Genomic DNA, 24,249 nt, shown 5'->3' with positions numbered 1-24,249 from the left:
TTCTTTGCCTTCTTTGCTTAGCTTATGCTGGATAACGGAAATGTACCAGCATTTAAAAAATAGTGCCCTCTTCTGAATGGTGCCCTATCTGTGATGGACATTGACAAAATAGTTCCCCAGGGGCACTGATTGCGGGAAGACGGTAACTGATGCAAACCAGGGAGTCTTTATGCGACTCCCTGATGCAAAACAACCGCTCCCTATGTACATGTACCGGTATGTGGAACCACGGCGTGTGAGAGAACACAACTGGGCCTGAGTGGGAGGGTTAGGAGAGCGGATGCATCCAATGCCTGCCACTCAAAACAAAGGCGTGAATGTAGAATGTACCTATCACGATAGCGCTGGGTACTACAATGACATTGTACAAAGAATAACCGCTGAAGTTCCACTCCGATTTCATGCTGGATAATCTTCATGGAGCCGATAGGCCATATTACCGCACTTGTACTCGTACATGTACTGCTAATCTCTTTCAATGATTATGTAGAGTCTTGATGATGTCAATGTAGAGTCAGGTACATCTTTCACGAGACAGAAGAAGGAGACCATTGCCGGCATTGGCAAAGAATCTGACGTGGAAAGGGTCCGGTGATAGTCGATCTACGAGTACGATTAGTAGATGCACATGCGAGATCATTCGCAAAGGCATTGGGGCAAGAGCGCGACGTGATCTCCAATGGTGGCAATGCAATCCTACCTAACATCGTATTTCTGACTCGGTGCATGCTGTGTGACCCTAGTCTAGAGTCTAGGCCAACCTACTTACCTAGACTATACTGTACTACAGTGGTGACAGCTGAAATCCGACCCCCCTAGCGGTGCGCTAGCCGCGTTAGCGATTCGTACGAGACGCTAGGGGGGTCGGATTTCAGTTGCCAGCACACACTGTTCTACAATCACGTACAATGCATAATTATGCCGCTCGATCATGCGCTATGCAGGCTCGACGCGGTCGAGGTTTGCACGTCGGCGCGAAAGTTATCATGCCTCATGGATGTGAGCTCCGTCTTACCTCGTCTCTTCATCAAGAGTATGGCTAGGTAGATCTCCGCTACTCCTGTCCACTGACCAGTGGGGGCAGTGTGTAGCTGGTAACAGCACGGGGCAGTTTTCTGGAGAGTTGCTGTGAAGAAATGTTCACTTGCACAGTAGATCTACTCAGTAGCGGTACAATCATTCATGTACAATGTAGATACTGCGTGATGTCGCATGGTATGACACTCGGACAGTTTGGCAATGTATTTGACTACCGACGTGACAGCGCTGTCGCGTGAGATGGGTGCAAACTGGAAAGCAGATCAAAGAAGACGTAAATTATTTGACACTGGATCTAATGTTCCTGCAAGGGCATCTTGTGACTGGAGCTAACGCCAAATTCGAAAGAATGAAGCGAGGTCTGAAAGAAAAGTCCTGAAAATTCTGAAAGTACGGCATTTACCACGAAGCAGAATACCTCAGAAGATGAGACGACTTCCAGTGAAACGCTACCGTTGCTCGTCGTGAAGAGCCGTTCGTCATGGACAAAAGGAACAAGCGACGTGGTGGAAAATGGACTCGTGCCAACATGCAATGGCACTTTCTACTCCTCGCTAGTAAGTCGCTACATTCATTCATAAGCCTACTGCCCTAGCGTACGTTCCGAGACGTTTCTCTTCTTGGCTCTGAACGGCGTGTATGATGTGTGCGCCTTGAAAATCCGACCTTCGGAATGCACCAGTACTTTTATATGCATTATTGGAAAGAATTTTGATCAATTTCGTGTTATCGTCGGACTAATGAAAAATAGCACGCATAATTATGTACTCTATTTTCTAGTGACGTGCTTGAAATAATTTAATTCTTTATGTTGGATGCCTGGTGGCACATAGGAAGTGTGGGCATGAGTTGTATTTTCAAAGGATAAAGCTCGGAGAAAAAGACCCGCGAAATTCATACACGTCAGGTGCGTTTTTGTTGTAAAACAAGTGCATCGTCCCCACCCCCCGCCCCCATACATGATTGTACGTATCATGTGGATATTCAGCGGACAATGATCCCCGACCCCCCCACACACACAAGCAATACATGGCAAGTTCCATCCGAACCACGTTGCAAGTACCAGTTTGTACCTGCTCTTTGGCATGGTCAGCATGTGTGTACCTGGCATAACTCTTGCAACCGGGTCAGAGCCGGGTACGTTCAAGCGCAGGTACTACATTTGCATCAGGGAGTTGGCCAATACAGTAACTAACGACCATCCCTTGGGACCAGAGAAAGCGGTCTTTAAGGGCAGGTGGTCCTTAGTTAGAGGCTTGCGCCGCACAACCATATCTGAATGTGAGACCGTCCGTGCCTGGCGAAGTGGTCTGTAGTACCAGGCTGGTCGGTAGTCACGGTGACCTTTAGTTACAGGTTTTAGTGTACGTTACTACTGCCTGATGCACTAGCACGTGATTGCAGTATACCTGTATGAACAATGAGTACCGGTAAGAGTAGATACACAAGAGTGTGCAACTCCGGGATGGGTTGGCCCGTGGCGGAATTTTTGTTGACGTAATCTTTTCGACGACGCACACGGTGCGAGTCTTTTGGAAAGTTCTGCCTCGTGCATTTGGTCGGGCTTTACATTCCAAGGTCGGTGCCCAGCACGTGCTATCACACTGCCCTGCGGAATAATGCGCACGGTTCTGAAAAAAAGGTGACGTCAACAAAAAATCCGCCGCGGGCCGGGGTATCTGCAGATTGTGCAGAAGAGATGCGGAGTTGTACACTCTTGTTTACTCTTGGTACCGGGTATGGGCCATCTGTGTGCGACCCTGCATAGGGCCTGCAGCCTGTCAGTGTGTACCTCCTTGAAGAACAAAAAAAGAACTAAAATGTGAATGCCAACCGGGTCACAAGTACCCCGATGTTCCTTTTTGACTCAGGTTCAAGCTGCCCCCCAACCGGGTGGATCACCCGGCTGACCTGGCTCAGGAGCACACTCTGGGCTCTGTGATGCTGCCGGATCCTGTGTGCTTTTCGTTATATATCTTCAATGTTTGCATGTGTGTGTGTGTGTGTGTGTGTGTGTGTGTGTGTGTGTGGGTGTGTGTGTGTGTGTGTGTGTGTGTGTGTGTGTGTGTGTGTGTGTGTGTGTGTGTGTGTGCGTGTGTCCCATATGGTGCAGTGGTATGTGCAGCGATTTCCAATCGATAGATTGCGGGTTCGATTCCCGACGATTATGGTCACACACGTCTTTCTTCTCTTTCTCAGACTCTTCCTGACTTTCTTTCATTCTCCTGGGTGGTTACCAACAGCCAGTGCATGCTGGAGTATGTGGTGTGATGTGTGTGGGGGAAAAAAAATGAAAAAGACTAAAAATAGGGATTCACTGGCCAGAAAATGTCACTCCAAATAGCTGTATGGTGTAGACCAGGCTGAATAGTGACGGTCAATTCTTCAGCCTTGCAAGCTGTTGAATGGTGTAATCCCAGCACAAGTTGCTATGGCTTATGCCGTAGCATTGCTATCATCGCCTCCGGCGATGGGCGTAAAAGGTCAAAGGTGTGCGTGTGTGTGTGTGTGTGTGTGTGTATATAATTATTGTGTGTGTGTGTGTGTGTGTTTGTGTGTGTGCGTGTGTGTGTGTGCGTGCGTGTATATAATTATTGTGTGTGTGTGTGTATGCGTGTGTGCGTGCGTGCGTGCATGCGCGCGTGTGTGTGTGTGTGCGTGTGTGTATATAATTATTGTGTGTGTGTGTGTGTATGCGTGTGCGCGTGTGATTGTGTGCTTGTGTGTGTTTGTGTGTGTGTGTACATGTGCATCTGGGAGCATGTGTACATGCATTTGAAGGCTCTGATCTTTTTGCATTGGGCAATGCACTGCTCCAGCAGTTGTTGTTATATTTCTGTGCACTTACTGTACAATTATTGCTTGAAGAATATCTTGCATGTTATATTGCAATATTCCTGTTTCAGGTTTGATGCAATACCTGCCCGCAGTGTACAGCGCATCTTCATCCACTGGTATGTCTCAGCTGTTGCCTTGCATCACACAAACTGAATCCCTTCTGTTGACTGGTCTCTTTGCTTTCATTGATCTAGAATGCCCAGATCTGGGCACTCCCTTTCACCGAACACAACAGTGAAGTTCTATTGCTCTCTCGTACATAAGTTGACTCCATTCAGGGTCTGGTGAACGGTGCCTCAGCTTGCCCACATTTCTTTAACTCACTTGATGGTCAATCATATTGACACATTTCGTGCCAATAAAGATGAGAAAATTAATCCTGGATTGCATGACACGGATGAAATGCCCGAAGAAGATTAAAGACAGTAGTCCTCTTGTCGAAGCAGTAGTATGTATGCATGAGTGTCCCATATCGCCATCAAGATGGGAGATTGAACAGCAACCAACCCATGGGCAGAGACAGCGAAACCATTGGTATCGGTATCTGCAGGACTGGCTATTTGCTCTAGTCTGATTGTACACACTGGCTATACATCAGTAGTGTGTTATAGCTATGCTGCTTTTTTACCATGGCCAATAGCTCGGCTTACTTTAAACAGCTCGTACATGTACGAATGGGGTCGGTATGGCCGAAGCAGCTTGCTATCTACAGAATTGGGTACTACGCTCCTCGACATTCGTCTTCTTTAGCTTTCTCGGTAGGCTGCTCTAGGGCTGCTGCGTCACGCATCCCTCGCTAGTTTTCGTAGTTAGAGCATTCTGGCGCTAGAGCAACGGTTTATCTTAGTGCCTGTGGTGCCACCTCAGTAACTGATTATAGCTACAATGCTTTTTCACCATGGCCGGTGGCTCGGCTTACTTTTGAAAGCTCGTACCTGTACAGCATTTCGGGCTATACTACTTTGTGTATATTCTCCAGCAGGGCCTTGTTGCTCCACTCCGATTGTGCACAGCGGCACCACCTCGATGACTGATTGTGGCTATACTGCTTTGTATGCATTCTGCAGGAGGGCCTGCTTGCTCTGCTCCGATTGTGCAAAACGGCACCACATCAATGACTGGCAACACAACTACTGCTGGTAGCACCGTGCACGTCACCTGCAACACAGGATTTGCACTGGTGGGAAGTGCAAGCGCTACGTGCAGCAACGGCTCGCAGTGGCAGCCGGAGTTGCCCACTTGCCAGGGTAAGTGCTGCAGATAGATGGAAGATGCCTAGCATCTCGGTGCTGGTATGCATGAGCAGGTGTGCCACTTGTGGTTGCCCTGGTACAAACGATAGTCCTCTGACACGGCATAGTGCTCAATGTTCATTTGATCTTGGCTATTCAAGCTATATCAGTTGTCTGATGATTGCCTAGGGGCACGAAACTATTCGTTGCAACAAAGATGCTTGATGCTCGGTGACTTGTAGGTGCTCTTGTACAGTTGTGGCAGGCAATCTCTACTTTGAGAGTGAATAGTAAGAGGGGGGGGGGGGGGAGGGAGGAGGAGGGAAAGCTGACAGCTATCCGCTGTAAGAATAAGCAGTGCTGACTGCTAGAGCACACTGTCGCCCAAATAGCATCGAACCGTGTTTTGCGATTGAAGCAACTTGTTCAGAATTCGACGGGCAAACCTGCACATTTTTAAGATTCACACATATTGTGTGCGCTACGATACTGCGATGCATGCTGGTTTCATCTGCTGGTTTTCATACCTAGATGAGAACGAGTGCACATCTTACCAGCACAATTGCCCACCGCCCATGACATGCTTCAACTCGCAGGGAAGCTATCATTGCCATTGTCTGTCTGGATTTGCAGCCAATACATCCGCTACGGGACCTTGCCCAGGTGAGTTTCGTGCATTAGCGTAGACATAATTATGCTACACCGTAGGGAGCACGGGGAATAGGATTTTGGTCGACAATTTATGCTCACTGCGACAGATTTGGCCAGTTACTCTGTGGCTCTGCTAGTGAGATCCAACAAGGTCGGAACAGCTAACTGTCCAGAGATAGATCAAATAATTATATTGTGTGTGTGTATGTGTGTTGTGTGTGTGTGTTTGTGTGTGTATGTGTATGTGTGTGTTTGTGTGTGTGTGTGTGTGTGTGTGTGTGTGTGTGTGTGTGTGTGTGTGTGTGTGTGTGTGTGTGTGTGTGTGTGTGAGTGTTTATGTGTGTGACTGCACATGCGGCAGAGCGTTTAGGAGAAGTGGCGATTTGAAGCGTGTGTGTGTGTGAGTGTTTATGTGTGTGAGAGAGAGAGAGAGAGTGTGTGTTGGGGGGGGGGGGGGGGTATATTTCCACACCCTGCAGTTTCCTGTTCTGTGGAAATTTGTACATACACTGTTCAGTGGTTTGCAAGCATTGACAGCTGTCGTGTTACCATGTCTGTAGGGAGGCACTACACGTATGTATTATGTGTACGAGTTCTTGTGTCTGTAGAGGAGCACTATTCTTGTGCATGTATGGGTGTAGGGGAGCAAGCGTATATATCTGTATGAGTATGTGTGCTGGGTAAGGGGAGGGGGGGGGGGCTTTTCTATTGAAACTATGATGAAGTTCAATTGCTCTCTTCATGTACATGCTCATACAGCTTCAATGCACTTCGTGTGAGCAGGGCTTCAGGCATTCAATGCACTTTGTGTGAGCAGGGATTCAGCCATTCAATGCACTTCGTGTGAGCAGGGATTCAGCCATTCGGCTTGAGATTATTTGTTTTGGCCCTGTATGCTTTCATGAGACGTTCTGTTCGTGTTCTATCCCTATGCAACGCCCATATCCGTTGCTGCAGCGTGCGTCTCTCCATGGACACAGATAACCCCCGGCTCTATGTACTGCGGTCTGGCGTTGAATGGCACCTACACGTATCGGCAAGCCACAGCTCTCTGCCAGGCACAGCCAGAGGGCGATGCATGGTTGCCTAGAGTGTTTGCAAAGAGAGACAACGATGACCTGGCAGGATTCATTCAAGGGGACACGTGGATAGGCGCATCCAGAAATGTGAGTAGCACATCTAAACTTTACTATTATTATTATTCCACAATCACGATGACATAGTGCCAATAAGCATGTGATGCGGGCGATTTTAACCAGCCATGGTGGGGACAACTGAGAAAAAGAAGGAGAAGAAAAAGAGAAAACAGAACAAAACAAAAGGAGTACTATAGGAACCTGGAGAGAGCAGTATGAAGATTAGGCTAGCAATGGAAGACAACGAATTCAATTCAATTCAACTTAGGCGCGGGCAGAATGGAACAAAATGCAGCGAAGGTGTCACGAGACTTTACCTCCTGCGGAAGCCGAGACCAATGAGAATAGGACTTGAACAGAGGGGATTTTAAAAGGATCGACTGCATAATATTTTTTATAATGCAAAATTTCTAGCTTGTGAAAATGGAAATCTATCACAAATGGGGTTTCCCGCAAATATGAATAAAGTTGACACTTTTTTTACTTGGGCCTTTAGTTATTACATGTTGTTACTTAGTACTAAGAAAAATATGTGGGTGTTTTTATGCTCTTCACCTATCAGACTAAAGGGCAATTTCACTGGGCTGGTACTAAATACTCACTAATGGGTACTTCATACTGGAATTGGGACAGAGATGAGCCAAACAGCTCCTATGCTGATGCCGCAGTCATGATGATGTCATCCCATGCGGAGCTGGGACTATGGAGAGTGGTGTCGAAATCTGACAGGCTCCATGTGCTGTGTGTTAGAGGTATGTGCTGATCCATGTACTGCTGTGCATATTGGTAGGATTTGTTCTACTTTTACGCCTTCTGTATGGTCTCACAACATCATGTGAAGAAGTTGATTAGCGGTGTACTGCATTATGGTACACTCAATTGCACGGTATCGATGGTCAGCTGAAGTGATTGCCGTATTTTCCCCAATAAATGTACAGTACTTTTAATTTTTAAAAGGTGGTCAGACCCGTACTACTATAGGAGACTGTCATTCTGGCATGTACTATTATTAGAGACGTGTCCTTTTATATTTTCGATCCACACCCAACATGTACTACAATTGGGGACGTACTAGTAATGGAGACGTGTACGTTTAATGGGGAAAATACGGTGTTCTGTTTGTGCGCTACTTTTGCCTCTCATAGTGCGCTGGTGTGACTGTGTCTGTGTGACATGTTTTTGTTTGTGTGTGTATGTGTGTGAATGAGGGGATTGTATGCGTCTGTGTGTGTGCACGTGAGCACGCGTACGTATGTATGTGGGTGTGGGTGTGGGTGAGTACGTGCACGAGTGCATGTGTTCTACACGTGAATGTGATCGTATGGGTGTATATATGTATGTGTGTGTGTGTGTGTGTGTGTGTGTGTGTACGTGCTTGTATGTGTTTGTGTGGGCGTGAGTGACTGTGTTTGGCAGATTTACCAGCTTGCTTGCCACCACTGATAAGCAATGGGGATATCGGTTGGGATAGCTTCTATCTTGGCAGTTCAATAAATATAATCTGTAGCGCTGGAGCTATCCTTATTGGACATGACACAATCACATGTAACGAGACCGTCGAGTGGACACCCGATGCTCCAGTCTGTGTCCGTGAGTTGCTTAGGTCCACTTTCTATAACTCACCTTTTTCTTTAACTGAATGTGGCCTCTATCAACTGCATAAAGTTGAACGCACTTGGGATATAATTGTAGTGAGAGTTGAATTTTGTTCCACCAAAATGCATGGCAGGAATATGCAAAATTAATGCATGGTCCAGTATTTCTGGGGAGAACAAAGGATCAAAAACTTCAAGTTACGCTATAATGTTCAATAACACCACCAGTTGACGATCCGCTCATGCGATAACATTGCCCCCCCCCAATCCGGTCGCACGTCTAGCGAACCCAGGGCGCTGGTCATGCAGCCGTGGATAAGCGGTACACACATGCACTTTATGCGCTGCAGCGCGCTGGTTGCATCGGATTAACATGGCTGTGCACTGCAAGCAGTGTTCTGTACACGCTGAGGGCGCCGGCCCAGGTCATTCGACTGGATTTCCATGTCCGCTACAGTACATGAACGTAATGACAGCCTAGTCTAGGAGGCTCCCCCCCCCCCCCACCCTTCTTCAGCACCCCCATAGCACTGTATATTTTTTCTACAGAGCTGTAAGACCTAACCATTGAGAATCTTTTTGGATTGCAAGAACTCCGTGTTCTCGTGCCAAGTGCTCTGGTCAATCCTCTGCTTCTTTACTGTTAATTCAGGGCCTCCGGATATATTGACTGGCCTAATGGATCAGCACGTTCAGTATGGAGAAAACATTTCGTTCACGTTATCGGCGAGAGGAAATCCAAAGCCCTCTATTACCTGGTGGCGCAATGGTCATCAGATTTCCCAGGAAAAGGTCACCACCAGTGATTTGGCCAGGACATTTACAGACTTTACGGTTCTGTCGTCACTAACGATACCCGATGTCCAGCAAGGTGGTGTGGGTACTTACACATGTGCTGCTGCAACATCCCATGGACTAGCATCTAATACGTCGGCTACTTTGACTGCATATGGTGAGCATTTTGTTCTAGATTTTGGGAAAGAAACTACAGAACAGTCTCAACCTTAAAAAATTAAAGTGTATCAATTCAATTGTTTGCCTTTCACCCGTCCTTTTCTGAAACAGAGTTGGTAGAACTGGAGCCGTGTGTAATAATTTCAATTCGGCAATTACAGAGCAGTTACAGTCATGTGCACTGCCTTCCCTGTCTGTGTTCCCATGCATCTCTCATTCTTCTCTCCTTGCGGGTCTCACCCACCCACTCAATCACTCTCCCTCTGTGTCTCTCCATATCATTGTCTCTATTCTGTCTCTCTGTCTGCCTCGCTGTCTGTCCCTCTGTCCCTCTGTCTGTCTGTATGTCTGTCTGTCTGTATGTCTGTCTGTCTGTATGTCTGTCTCTCTGTCCTTTTGGACTACTATGTTGGAGTCTTAAACTCAGTTTCTGAATCAGAAATGGTCAAAGCACCCATGACGTGCACCTCTGTTCTTTTTTATTTCCCCAGGGTGTAATACAGTGCTATGAATTCATTCATATCTCTATTTTGTTCTAATTCTATTTCAGTTGTGTCCAGGCAACTGGTAGTGACTGGCCAATCGGTGGATTTTGCCTGTGATATCAGCGAATCTCTATCGGCATCTACGAGATGGTATAGAAATGGAACTGTAAGTATCGGGAATTCAGATAATCATGGACAAGGAGTGGTCATGTTTCATGTTAAGTTCTGGCCAGAGAGATTCGACCTAATGCATAATGTAGTGCCGTGCCTAAATGCAAAGACTGGCATGTGCGTGGTGCTAGGGCTGCGTAGCTGGCGTTATTTCATTCATGAGCTCAAATTTGTCTGGTTTCTGTCTCACACAGGAGCTCAATAGTGATGACCTTCTTGGCCGAGTGTCATTCTACAAGGGAGATAATGTCCTGACGATCTTTCGCGCTGAACTCACTGACAGCGGATTATATTACTGTACAGAACATGGCAGTCTGGGTGCGAAGAGAAGCAATAATTACACATCACTGCTGCTTCACTGTAAGTCTTTTTCCTTTGTAAAAAGAGCACTCTACCACGGCCTCTGTATGATGCAAAGTATCTCTTCTGTGATGCCATCAGCAGAGACCAACACAACCATCAGTACTCCTTTAGATATTGCTGCTCAGGCTGGCAGAGCCATTTAAGGCCACGCACGCACACAAACTTGTACTTGTTCACTGTCAAAACTGGTCGCGCGAGTCTCCGGGGAGACACACAGACCGACGACCCCCCCCCCCCCCCCACACCACACACTTATGCTCATATTCATACTCATAGACCTGCCCATTTTTTTAAGCGATGATTGCGAACAACGTATGTTAGACATAGCAACAGCTTACAAAGCTGATGAATTGGCCACCACTAAATTTGACCTGGTCTACACCATGCGGCTGATTGAAGTGGCTCTTCTGACCAGTGAACATACACATGCATGGACACACGCTCACATGCATGCACTCATACCTGCGTGCACACACACACGCACACACAAACACGCACACACACATATTCGCGCGCGCACACATACACACAGCTATTGTGCAGTTGAGGTGCGCTATCGCGTTTGGGCAAAGTATTTCACCCATCTCCTCAAGCTTCTCCCAGCTCTCAAGGGAGATCAACGTGGAATACTGACCTGAGAAATTCTGTCATATCGTTTCTGGCTTGCTCAAACACACTCAGTGAAATTTACTACATGTACAGTCAACTTCGCTAATAACAACTGCGGATATAACGACAATTCCCGAATAACGACAGAATGTCCATGCCCAGAGCACAGTCCATTCTACCTGAATACATATAATGAGACTTCGGGTATAACGACAGTTCGCGAATAACGACACTTTTCTGATGCCCCGCCGAGTGTCGTTATACGCAAAGTTGACTGTAGCGGGTTTATTCTATTTCTGTCGGTTTCCGTCGTGTTCACAGCACCTCCGGTACTGATTTCACCGATTCCGGAGTCGATCGTTGCTTTCGCTGGAGCATATCTACAAGTGTTTGCAATGTTCTATGGGTATACTGAGCCTAGTGTGGTATGGTGTGTAAGAGATAACGGCCAATGTGAGCAGACACCCGTACCTCAATGTGGTTCTATGAACCAGACCACTACCAGCTTTGCTAGGGACACGCTGACATTTCACACCATTGAGCCATGCGCTGCTGCAGAGTATGACATCGTTGCAAGCAACACAGCTGGTACTACGACACACCACACCATCATCGATGTGAAAGGTCAGAACTGATTCCAGTACACAGCGCAACCCTAGCCTAAATGAAGCCAATCGGCATACATCCTATTGAACTTTACCTTTTTGTGAGCCGAAAACAATGCAAAGCTAGGACCGCCATGCAGCTCCAATCTGTACTATGATGTGTAGAAGTACACGTGATCAAATAGGCTGCTCAATGCCATTTAAGGAAGAGCTTTCAACAAATTCTGCACAGGGAAATGAGAAGCTCAGTGTCTCAGTGCGTTTCTGTCTGTAGAGGACGAATGTGCTCGTTTTACCGCTGTGTGATGGTGTGTAGAGGTTGCACATGTCGGCATACAAGGAACCTTCGGATACCACCTACAAGGCACACTTCAACATGACAGGATTTCCACTGTTGGTGTTCGCGCAGACTTCTCGAAATTAGTGAGTCGCTGCTTTGGTTAATCATTTAGGCTTACTCTTACTGCCATTGGAAGTTGTCAACACAGTGATAAATCTCACCCCCATTGATGCGTTATTTCTTCCTTTATTTCTCTCTTTCTTTTTCCTTCTCTTGCCATGGCTGGCGAACACCCCCTTCTTCACATTGGCTTCTGCCATTGGACGGTGAAATCTTCTTGCAGGGAGTAGATTGAAATTCATGATAATCTGTACCAGGCTCTCCTTTCAAGAATAAAAAATAGAGGAAAAAATAGGAAAAAACTCCTTGGATGACGACTGCAGAGTACCTAGGTGGTAGAGCGTTGTTGGCCCTAAGTGATGGTCCCCTGTTCGAGTCCTGGTGGGGACAGGCAATTTTTTTCTTCAGACTTTTCCTGTATGCAACTTTCCCACAAAGGCATATGAATTACAACTACTGTCGTGGACATGGAAATCCAGTCGATTGACCGGGGCCGGCGCCCTCAGCGCCGCGTACAGAACGTTGCATGCAGTTCACAGTCATGTTGATTTGATGCGACCAGCGTGCGCATAATACAGTAAAACCCGTGACTAACGACCACCCCTTGGGGCCAGAGAAAGCGGTCTTTAATGGCAGGTGGTCCTTAGTTAGGGGTTTGCACGGCACAACCACAATATGAATGCGATACCGTCCGTGCCAGGTGAAGTGGTCGGTAGTACCAGGCTGGTCGCTAGTCACGGTGGTCTTTAGTTACAGGTTTTACTGTAGTACCAGGCTGGTCGCTAGTCACGGTGGTCTTTAGTTACAGGTTTTACTGTAGTACCAGGCTGGTCGCTAGTCATGGCGGTCTTTAGTTACAGGTTTTACTGTAGTACCAGGCTGGTCGCTAGTCACGGCGGTCTTTAGTTACAGGTTTTACTGTACATACATGTGTGTACTGCTTACATACGGCTGCATGGCCAGCGCCCTGGGGCCGCTAGACATGCGACCGGATTTCCATGTCCACGACAGTACATGTAGCATGCTGATCATTGCACACCCCCTGGGCTACACTCACAGAGGCTGATCGCCGTTTTCTCAAATTAGGAGCGAGAGCTTCCTCAATTGGTGGTTTGACAATTTCCTAGTTGTAGGTTTCGTGTACAGTACTTTGTGCAGCTCGGTGGGATTATGATAAGTCAGGCAAGTCTCTGGTGTTGTTTGCCCTGTTGCAGATGAGTTCTTGGATTGGTCAACTTGATTTCAAAGTTCAGCATTTTGAATATCAGAGTTTTGAGTAAGTTTGACCAGGTTTATTTGTGTCTGCTGTGTTGGTGGCTGCTCGGTTTTCTGGTGCCGATGGTGTCTATGTTTAGTACTTGTGACTTTATACCGGTAAGAGGGAAACAAAGCCCTCTCACGAAGCGATTATTCCCCTGGGCCTTGTTGCCTATGCGATTTGCCAAATGTGTAGCGAGAAGCTCTATAGCGATTATAGCAAGTCACCGGATGCAGAGCTTCACTGAGCCTGACTAAAAAATACTTCTGCACTTCTTTTGTTTTCTTTTTCTTGTTCAGGAATTCTACCGTGCAGATCCTAGCGGATATTGAAGTAAAAGCAAACCTACTAACCCAGATTGATAGAAATGTTTCTGTTCCAAACATCCGAACAATGGTCACTGCTCTACTGAGAAATGCCAGTACACCACTACAGCTGGTTGGATCTTCCCTGCAGGATTTTCAAGTTTATGGTAAGAGTTTGATAATTTTTCTAGTTTTGCAATCCTGTTTTAATTAATGAACTCACACAGTCGGAATGTTTGATACACAGTGAAAATGTGTGTGTAATGCCAAGCCAAAGAGGCACAGGATATAAGCCATTAAATACAGGTGGTTCTTCGACAAATGATCAAATGCGTGTGGCAACATGGTCCTGTCCTTCTCAAGTGTGGTGTGCTGCGACATATGATCACTAAATACACATTTACCTAAGTAGAAATACCTGGTACCAGGCTGATTCCAGGAAACTCTTGGACCTCGTGTTGCTATTTGTGAAAATATGGCCAGCGTTTATGCACAACCTCATGATTTGATTTCTCCAACTATTTTATCTATTGTTGACACAGATGTGTGTCAGGCTGAAGAGACGGATGTTGTGGCCAGAGGGAAATTCTCCTGGCGTCAGGCGTTCGCTGGCAAAGAGACCACCGCAGAGTGCGGTATCAGAGTAGATGAGAGCATAGTCCGCTACGCCACAAGATGGTGCATGACTCTGCCCCGTCGTCACAACTACAGTTTGGTAATGGGCAAGTGGCGACAGCCGAGGGCAGGCCACTGTCCGTCCAGAATTACGATTCAACTCTTCAATATCTCTCAGGTGGGTCACATAGAAATATATTATACCGTAAAGTCTCGTATAAAAGCTGCACTTGAATAGAAGCCGCACTCGAATAGAAGCCGCAATTTTGGGCTTATCAAATCACACATAAGCCTGGTTTTATTGTTGACATACATAGAAATACCTGTCTTGTAAAGAAACCTGTCTCATACAGAAGCTGCAAAATTTCACCAAGAAAGTCATAGAAGCCGCGGCTATTATACAAGACTTTACGGTATTCCATTTCGCCAAGATGAATCTTCTCAGGATCCTGCATATATGTGAGTCCCCCAGGATTATTCCCCACTTCTGTTTAAATCAATCTCCCTTGGAGAGCAGTAGCTGTAAAAAGCAGTGCATATGTTGATAAGATTCGACCAGCATGTCAGTTGTTTGTTCGTTCAGGGTCACTGTCTTGTATGGACATATCAGTTGGATGTCGTGTCTCTTGGTATGTTTTTACTCAGGACGATTTCCAAGCCAAGACACAAGACGAAATCCAATTGGATATTGAAGCAATATCCAACTTGACGAGCACACCAGATGATCTGAACCCAGATGATATCGACTATGCATCCATTGCTATCTTCAAGGCTGTGTGGGCAGCAGATCACACACGACAGTGGGATGTGGCAGTGTTGAAACGGGTAAGAAATACCTGCATATGTGAGAATGTACAAGCAAGTTGGCAATGAATATTTTCCTCAATAACAGTTTGCAGTTGGTAACTTTGTCATTGGGATGCACGTCTTAAAGAATTCTTATGCTTGTTATGCTATGTGGTTTTTGGTTGTTTGTGTACTTAGGGTCAGTTGTATATGCATGCTGGCATGACTGAGTTAGAAAACACTAGGAGATAAGCATGGCGTGTTTGCTAGCCATAGAATTGATCAATGCTATTGTTGCATTTCATAATGCGCATTGAGCAACCCTAACAAATCCGTTGAACCGTTGAGCAACTCTATGTATGTTTGTGGCAGTCAATTAACGAAACTAGCAAAGAGCAAGTGCAACTAAAACAGGGAGGCGTAACACTGCAGTCAGGTGTAAATAAAAGTGATGGGTCAGAGTTCATTCCGTAACTGTTTTGTGTTTCAGATTGCCAAGTTCACACTGAAGTCAATCAACAACATAGGCCTTGCATCTCCCTACAATTTACGGGCACCGGCCGCAGCTAGGTAAGATCACTCTAAAAACGAGTGTGCCACTTGTGTGTTGTTAATTGAATGTTCTAATGTTCTTGGGTATATTGTTAAGGGCTGAGTTGGGTAGTATTTTCTTGCGGTATCGGGTTCGGGTGGTTTTCCACAGGTAGCACCGGTACCCGATCGGGTAATGTGTCCATGGTAACACCGCAACACACCCCTTCCCTTACACATAGACATGGGGATTATTACATGGATTTGCACTGTACATGATGTCATCTGCGACTTCGGGCATTCAGGTACTATTCTGTACCAGTCTACCCGAGGTCCTCACGGGTAGCATGGGTACCCGACTACCCGTTTACACTGCTAGTATTGTTCTAGAATACATTGGGAATGACTTAGAAAATTTGCCGGCTTGTTTTCTACTGGGTTTGCAGATTGATAAAATCCATGGAGAAGATTCTGAAAATCATACCGCTGAAATATGGTGAAGTGTTCCAGGCTCATGAGAGTGAAGTCGCCTTTGCCCTCGCCTCTCAATTACCTGGACCGGCCAGTGATAGCATTCAGACTCAATTTGATCCGGTAAACAACACATTCAATATGGCGCCGGACAGTAGCACGGATGGCGCAATGCAAGACACAAGTAAGCAATCAGAAAATAATATAAAGATATTGGATATTGGATATGGCATGCTCTGGATTATGCCCCAGGCCATAATTCCCCTGGGCCATAATTCCCCTTGGCCATAATACCTCTGGACCGTAGTATCCTCAGGCCATTATTACACTGGACCATAGTTTTTCCAGGCCATTATTCCACTGGGCCACAGTTCCTCTTGGCCATTAGTCCACTGGGCCACAGTTCCATTTGGCCATACTTCACTGGTTCGATGTTCCTCTAGGCAGCAGTTACCCTGCCTCATACATGTAGGCGCACTGGGATGTGGTAGCCCAAGGCCATTGTTTATTCCCCTTGGTCGGACCTCCTTTGGTCCTAACTTCCCTGGGCTGTAGTTGGCTATAGTTACCCAGGTAAAGTTTCCCTTGCTGGTAACTATGTTGGAACTTGGCCTGGGTTAGACGCTTGTACGCTTCCTGTCTAACTGGTGGTATAGGTTCGAGACTCTTCAGACTCTGTATGTGTTACGGGTGCAGGTGCTTTCTCGTCTGTGTCAGTGAGCATACCGAAGAGTGCAATAACTGAAGCAACAAACAATATTCCTGACTCCGCACACGGAATGTACCCGGTCGCCTCCACCTCGGTGATCCTCTACCAATCGAGGAGTTTGTTCCACGACCGGAAACTGAGTGAAAATACATCTGTAGTGTCGGACATCGTCTCGGCACAAGTCGGCCTGGAAACAGTGGATGTGTTAGAAGACCCAGTTCTGATCACGTTCGACTTACTGAGTGGCGCTCAGGTCAGTATATGTGATTGCTTATGTCCAATGTTGCATCTTCCAGGTACATAATAGTCATGTTCTTAGCTTGACAATGCACCATACGTTTTGCTATGATGAAATGGTTGGCGCTGTGGCCGGCGTCGGTTCACGGGACTTGCTGCGATCAATAAATGGGTTAGCATAAAAGGATTACCCGGCAGGCAAAGTGGGATGGTCAAAGACCTTGGCTGAGAAGGAGCGGTCTTTAGTAACTGTGTTGCAGGTCTGAGCTACTCACCTCCCAGTTAGGATCTACACAAGTGCCTGGGTGTTGGCATTCCTAGCAATCCAGAAATTCCTGTCCAACTGGTTCTCATGCGAAGTGGGATTCATTTTAAATAAATGAGTCATTCAAGCAATTAGATTAGGCAAGCCCTGGTGTGAAAAGGGAAACATACAAGATATCAGGTTGGTAGTTCTGTGGGGAGTCATACCAAGGACATCACAAGACCATGAAAGTTGATATAATGTACGTGTGTTCCGGATTTGGAAGTTCCCAATCACCCGCAATCTCTGCAATTAGCCGATCCCCGTGTCTGTAATTCTTTTTCTCTTATTGGCCACAGGCCATCGTGAGAATATAAGATTTCAAATAGCCATGAACCGCTGTCCTGAACTGATCCACATCTGCAATCATCATTGGACAGACCTGGCTGATGTGTCACACGTACAGTCCGTCTGGGTGGGAAACCCATTATAATTATGGTCGCATCCAATCTAACCATAGATGCTACCACTCGCTGGAGTGTCGAGACGACACATCCTAGATGAGTGAAATGTAAAGTGCATGCCGTAAAGTCGTGTATAAAGCCGCAGCTTGCATGACTTCTGGGGGACATTTTGCAGCTTTCTATATATGAGACAGACCTAAACACTAAAACTAAAACTAACTAAAACCAGGCTTATCCTCCGACAGTGCATCTTGAAAAGCAGGCTTCTATTCAAAACAGGCTTTTTATGAGACAGGCTTTAATACAAGACACTACGGTATGTGAAGTGTCTTGATGACAACAATTAGCACGCTATAGAATTGCATTACCTCTTGGAGTTGTATGCCTGCCCTGTGCCCTGTTTGATCCTTATCCCACCCATGCACTTTTCTTTCCACACTACCTCTGCATTCACGTCCTTTTTTCTCTCTTCTTTGATCTTAGAGAGAGACTGACGAAATCAAGTGCGTGTACTGGGATTTCAACTTGGGTAAGTCATGGAATTTGTTTACCCCTAATCATGCTTTCACGCTGCAAGGCTTGATGAGTATATTCCCGAGAGTGAATCTCGAATAGATTGCTCAATGCAGAGGTGCATTTGCATTTATGCTGTTTGATGATTGGTTAGTGTATGGAAGTAACAAGTGGCCCTGCATCTGAGTTTCTTCGTTGGAGTTTCCTATGTCCTTGTTCTGGACGCGATGTCAGAGTGCTAGCACGTGTCTTTGACGGACGTTTCTGGTCTTTACCTTGCCTGTCTTAGCTGATGGCACTGGTGGTTGGCAAGATGAAGGCTGCAACGTGTCAAACAGCACCATGTCTCCCAACAGCGCAGCGTGTGAATGCTACCACATGGCACACTTTGCAGTTCTCCTGGTAAGTGTCTGCGTCCACCGTCTAATCTCACCTGTTGAATACTGTAAAAGCCATATATATAACGAAGTGCTAACTCTAACGAGTTAACAAGGAGAAATATGTCGTTAAAATAGAAATCGTTATACAGAAATCGATACATATACTGTCCTATTGAGCGCTGAGAATGAATGAGAATCGTTACATTTGGTAAACGTAAACTAGTCAATTTTGGGAGATAGTTATATATGCGCCTCGTTAGAATAATATTTTTTACAGTATACACTATTGACCTGAGACCGCGCACTTTGCAGAAGCGGTTTGTGTTCCTTTATGTTCTGTTGATCAGCAGATATTTGGAATATTAAAAGTGGATTGGCATGGGGAAACAAGGAGTCAGGATTCGGATTTTTGAATCTTTGAACACTTTGAAGCAGGTCTGTTTCGGTCACCCGACTCCGCTTTATGAGCTGTATCTGCTGTATCTGCTCAATTTTACAACTATTGCATTGAGATATCTGTTTTACTGTAAAGAATTTCATGTTACTATACCCCGATTTGCATTAGATTCGAAATATGACCATCAGTGGAACCACCACCGCCGAGACAGTCCTGAAGTTCATCTCAATAATAGGATGCGCAGTGGCAATGGTGGCTTTGCTGCTAACGAACGTGGTCATCGTGTCCATAAAGTGAGTGTGATATAATGCTAGCAATAGCTTGCTGTACATTGAGAGTTGCCATACTCGAGATATATCCTGAACTCTTTTCTTACTACACTCGTCAGGAATCTTCGTTGTACTAGAGGACATTGCAACACAATTGAACTATTATAGGAACCCGAAGATCGGTGCTGTAGTTTTAGGTGTTATAAACTCTTTTTTTGTCCTTTCTGTTCGTCAGGAAATTGCGCCAGCGTCACCACCATCAGATGGTGTTTGGTCAGTGTGCCACACTGCTTCTGTTCATGTCCGCCTTCATTGTAGTCCTCTATCACGAGCCATTGGAGAACAGTCATCATTCCTGCCGTGGCCTGGCGATCGTGCTTCACTTTCTGCTGCTCTGTGGCTTCATGTTCACATCGGTCGATGCAACGTTTCTCTACAAGCAGACAGTGATTGTGTTTGAAGAAATCAGTTCCACCATGCAACACTCCCTGCATGTTTTGATATTGGGTAAGTTCACTAACTACAGCAGTGCTGATCACTCCCCTGGGTGCACAGTATGCAGCATTCACTGCACATACAGTGCTAACTATCCCGGGTTAGGGTTCTGATCCAAGTCAAAGCGGTGGTTTCACTGAAACGTGACATTTCACACAAAGAAATCGCCGGTCAGCTACGGAAACATTCAGTAATTATCAATATACATATAAATTCAGAACGCCTTGGGTGGAATTCCTATTTCTTTGCAAAATAATATGATTTCTACATACCTTATTGATCGATGTGAAGAAGAGGTTGGCGCGATGCTTGGGGAATTGTGTGTTTCTCACTACATGGGAGCTTGCGCTATTCCTGCCGACTTGAATTCTCACTTGACTGACTCACGACTGCCATGCGGAGCACACGAGAAGTCCATCGAACCTTTCACTCGGCAAACCGGCAAGAAAGAACCACTCCCTGCTCACTACACAGTGTTGCGGAGAATTCACCCCTCATCAGTTGAGCTTGAGTAGCGTGAGGATGAGTCAATGGACATGGACAATCAGCTTGCACCAGTGTATGCCCAGTGTCCACAGGAATGGGCTGTGGTTTCTCGTAAAAAAAAACAAAAAAAAAAACAATGGCGTGTGTTAGCCACAACGCAAAACCATGAAGTTCATTCATAGGAGAATAGGGATGTCTCTTTATGGTTTTCCAGTTTGACAAACCACTCTTGCCCATCTTCTTCATGCCCATGTCTGCAGGCATACCGGTCATATTCGTCGGCCTCTCCGCAGCAATAACCGGTGGAGAAGCGTACGGCGGACAGGATTTGTAAGTTATTCAAAACATTTTGCTTTTTACCATTAGCCACCTACTTCTCTTCCGTCATTCCTTGAACTTCAGGGGAAGTTAAGCCTATAATCAAATTTTCACCACTTGTAGTCTTCGGGGTGCTGAATCGAATGGTCTTGGTCCGAGGAAGCTGAGATGCTCTCTTCCTCCTTTATTCCCAATCCAACTCGCGCACTTCCACCGAAACTGGGTGACTGCGCCCTACTAGATGGGGATTTGTATACAAAATGTCACTAAAAGCGCCATGTCGTTCATATCAAAGCACGGATGACCGCGATTGGCCCATATGTTTTAGTCTTTTGGACGCTGAGTCGACTGGTTTTGGTCCGAAAAGGCTGCGATGCAGCGTTCCTCCTTTATTCCCAATCGAACATGGTTGAACAAGCGGTCACGTGCTCCTGGGTGCCAAAATCACCTGGTCAGCGCGTCAGCAGGCGACAACTTTCACACCAAGGTTCAACTCGATTTCAACTCGAGTGACAGGACTGCACCCAAAAAAGGCCAAACAGGCTGTAATTTGTACCCTGCAGGCACGGTGACCAGGTGACTGGCGTACGCAGGAGCACGTGGCCGCTTGTTCAACCATGTTCGATTGGGAATAAAGGAGGAACGCTGCATCGCAGCCTTTTGGGACCAAAGCCAATCGACTCAACGTCCAGAAGACTACAACATATGGGTCAATCGCGGTCATCTGTGCTTTTATAAGTACGACATGGCGCTTTTAGTGACATTTTGCATAAAATCCTCATCTAGTAGGGCGCAGTCACCCAGTTTCGGTGGAAGTGCGCGAGTTCGATTGGGAAAAAAGAAGGAAGGGAGCGGCTCCGCTTCCTCGGACCAAGACCATTCGACTCAGCACACCGAAGACTACAACTGGTGGAAATTTGATTATCGACTTAACTTCCCCTTTAAAGAATATTGTTTGAAGGTTTGTGTTTGTTAGGGGTGCGTCTTACAAATTAGTTTCTTTTTGCCAGCTTATAAGGCTCAACACAATAATGTGGAGCACCATTACAGACAAAGACACAAACGAGAAGAAAGTGTCTCCTCCAAACGTCGGAGATCACGCTTTCTGCCCACTGACTGGACACTTAAATGTTTCACGACTACGCGAGGAAGTGCGAGCTCTGTCGTTCGAAGCGGACACTTTATTCACCGATCATCGCAAATGTCGCGACATCTATCTTTCTTTTGCACACACGAGGTTTGCATATATTGTCGCAAATCCGAGTTTCTTTGCTGAATGCAATCATCAATCGACTTGTGACTTTGTGTCTTTGGGCGTTGTTTCTGTATCCATAGGTTTTGGTGCACTCTGTTTTCTCTCCCCTATGCTCTTGTGTAGGTGTTGGATCAATAGTGACAGCGTGTTCTATGCGGCTCTTGTTCTCCCCGTGGCGATTTGCCTCGGCTACAACATTGTCGTTCTGCTCGCTGTTGTCATCACCATGCGGAAGAGCGGCAAGAATCTGGCTGCTTCCTCGGCCAAGAAAACGACAAGCAGGCGTGCTATGCTGGCGATGGTCGTGTCCATCTCAATCCTGCTCGGGCTCACCTGGGTGTTTGGGTTTCTGTTACTCATTTATGATAACCTGGTATTTCAGTACATCTTTGCTGTTCTCACCTCGCTGCAAGGTTTAGCGATATTTGCGCACGTCGTCCGTTCGCGAGAGGCAAAGGCCAGCTTTCAGACGCTGTTCAAAAAGTCGCAACCCCGCAGTTCAAGACGCAGCGGCTTTTCCCAAAGGGTCCGCAGCTATTTCAATCTCTCCAGTACCAAGTCAACCAGCGATGGGCAGAGTAAGCACTCCAGGAGCATCTCGAGTCTTTTTAGCACAAAGTCTAGTTCAAGCCTTGCAGCTAAGAAAGTTTCTTCATCCAAGCTTCCTAGCACCTCGAGGGGACTCCAAACGTCGCAAGATAATTTGACTAAATCTTTCACATTCGCCAGTTCTGACGATTCTTCTAGTCCCAAGCAAAAAGGAGAGAGGATATATTTAAGTGTGGACTCTGATCAGGAACAATCCTCTTTGGGCTTAGAGGCAGTCGGGGCTCAGAGCGCTGACAAGTTGTATAGTCCACACCAGAAAAATGGCATTGCTGCACAAAGTTCCAAGAGATTCAAGTTTGAGCGATATCATAGTGTTATCTCTGGTCCAGCTTAGGTCATTCCATTCACCTACCTATTGCGTATAGTGAACCTAAACACGTGACACTAACATTCTCAACGTCATACTACTTTTGAGACGAACACTGTTCCTCTGTTTTCGAACCCCTCGAGTCTATTAATTTCCAATATTTTTCTCTGCTGGTAAGGGGTTTCCTCTCTCATTTCGGATGCTCTTTGCTAGCCGTACTCCAGCAGGTAGCCTCTGGCTTGTAATTATTTACTTAGTAGTAGTGGTACTTAGTAGTTGTTATTATTTGACTAGGGGAGTCCCAACAGGCTACTGCCTTTTTACTGGGAACCCTAGGTGAAGTTTAATCATATTAATGAACACGTTACAGAGCAAGAGAGTGGGCCTGTCGACAGTCAGCTGGAAGAGAGTTCCATCTGCCTGCCACCAGAAAACGAATAGAGCGCATGCCATACTGCGTATAAACGAGTGTGCTTGGATGTGTGACTCAGCAACTGAAACATAAAATAATTATAATGGGTGTCGTAATACTCCATTGAGACTGCTTACAGCCATGAACGAAGTGTGACAGACTTTCAATTCGAGACAAGCAAGGGCAAACACTAAAACAACAACTTTCTGAATTCTGCAGGCGTCAAGAGGACAGCTACAGAAAGGTCGTATTGTTGGTACATGGAGAGCCCAACAAAACAATACTGATTCAAGAGGGATGAATGGGTTGCTTAGTTTGTACTTGTGCATGCATGTACATGTTGTAGTAGTATTAGTATTTATTTTACTTACCATCGGATGCCTCAACAGTGATATACAGTCGTCCCTCTCTAATCCGGCACTTTATAAACCAGCACCCTCGATAAACCAGCACAATTTTCAGTAGCCAAATGTCCTCTTCATGCACATTGCAGCAGTAGATCAGATTTGTTAATCCAGCACCCTCCCTAATCCAGCAGATTTCCGTGGCACAAATGGTGCCGGATTATAGAGGGACCACTGTACACAACTCTTAACTAAGAGGGACGATAACGGGATAAGTGGAAAGGAAAAGAAAAGAAAAAGTAGAAACAATTTGTAATCCAGACATCAAGCAGTACAGTTATCAAACACCAAGTCAACTTCAAGCTTAGTACAAGAACTATGAAGATCATCGAGAAACTCAACAGATTCCAAAAGGAAGGTCAAAATACTTCTTTTATAACGCCACTGGGTCTTTAAAAAGATCCCTGAGTTGGTTTGCAAATGTAGAGGTACGGTGGTGTCTGCGCCACTCGGCTCTCTTTTCTTGTGTGGCTATGAACGCATGCTATAACGTTGAGGACACACTCGTACACTGTACATGTTACAGTATCAAGCACGACGTGCATGTCATACATGTACATTTTAGGTGGTCACTTCATCATCGCTCCACACATGTAAAACACCAATAGATTTTAACGTACAAGAAGGTCTATTGCCATTTTCACTCAAACAGTTGCGGCAATGAACTAGCATAGAAGACCATTAAGTGCCTTGTGAACACAATGCAT

At 46.0% G+C, this 24,249-nt stretch overlaps 1 protein-coding gene across 1 annotated transcript; it reads left to right on the top strand.

Moving 5' to 3' along the window:
* Positions 1-1,214: 1,214 nt before the first annotated feature.
* Positions 1,215-23,093, top strand: LOC135829607 (uncharacterized). The gene is made up of 25 exons (XM_065342004.1): positions 1,215-1,595; positions 3,945-3,992; positions 4,944-5,123; positions 5,640-5,771; positions 6,717-6,925; positions 7,458-7,647; positions 8,312-8,485; positions 9,143-9,442; positions 9,995-10,095; positions 10,295-10,460; positions 11,394-11,696; positions 11,994-12,100; positions 13,292-13,353; positions 13,635-13,807; positions 14,183-14,433; positions 14,901-15,080; positions 15,532-15,611; positions 16,019-16,227; positions 16,740-17,005; positions 18,181-18,226; positions 18,500-18,612; positions 19,156-19,280; positions 19,492-19,763; positions 20,498-20,567; positions 21,934-23,093. The coding sequence occupies exons 1-25, from the start codon at positions 1,520-1,522 to the stop codon at positions 22,751-22,753; spliced, it is 4,653 nt and encodes a 1,550-aa protein (XP_065198076.1). The 5' UTR covers positions 1,215-1,519; the 3' UTR covers positions 22,754-23,093.
* The last annotated feature ends 1,156 nt before the right edge of the window (positions 23,094-24,249 follow it).

The sequence above is a fragment of the Sycon ciliatum genome, chromosome 13, assembly GCF_964019385.1.
Source record: "Sycon ciliatum chromosome 13, ocSycCili1.1, whole genome shotgun sequence".
NCBI classification, from domain to species: domain Eukaryota; kingdom Metazoa; phylum Porifera; class Calcarea; order Leucosolenida; family Sycettidae; genus Sycon; species Sycon ciliatum.
This window is presented reverse-complemented; position numbering and strand designations above follow the sequence as displayed.

Bases quoted from the DNA above. Each gene is read 5' to 3' on its own strand.
- LOC135829607 (XM_065342004.1), top strand. From the start codon at position 1,520: ATGGACAAAAGGAACAAGCGACGTGGTGGAAAATGGACTCGTGCCAAC. The intron at 3,993-4,943 runs GTATGTCTCAGC...TGCATTCTGCAG, and splicing joins CAGCGCATCTTCATCCACTG to GAGGGCCTGCTTGCTCTGCT. The intron at 18,227-18,499 runs GTAAGTCATGGA...TGCCTGTCTTAG, and splicing joins GTACTGGGATTTCAACTTGG to CTGATGGCACTGGTGGTTGG.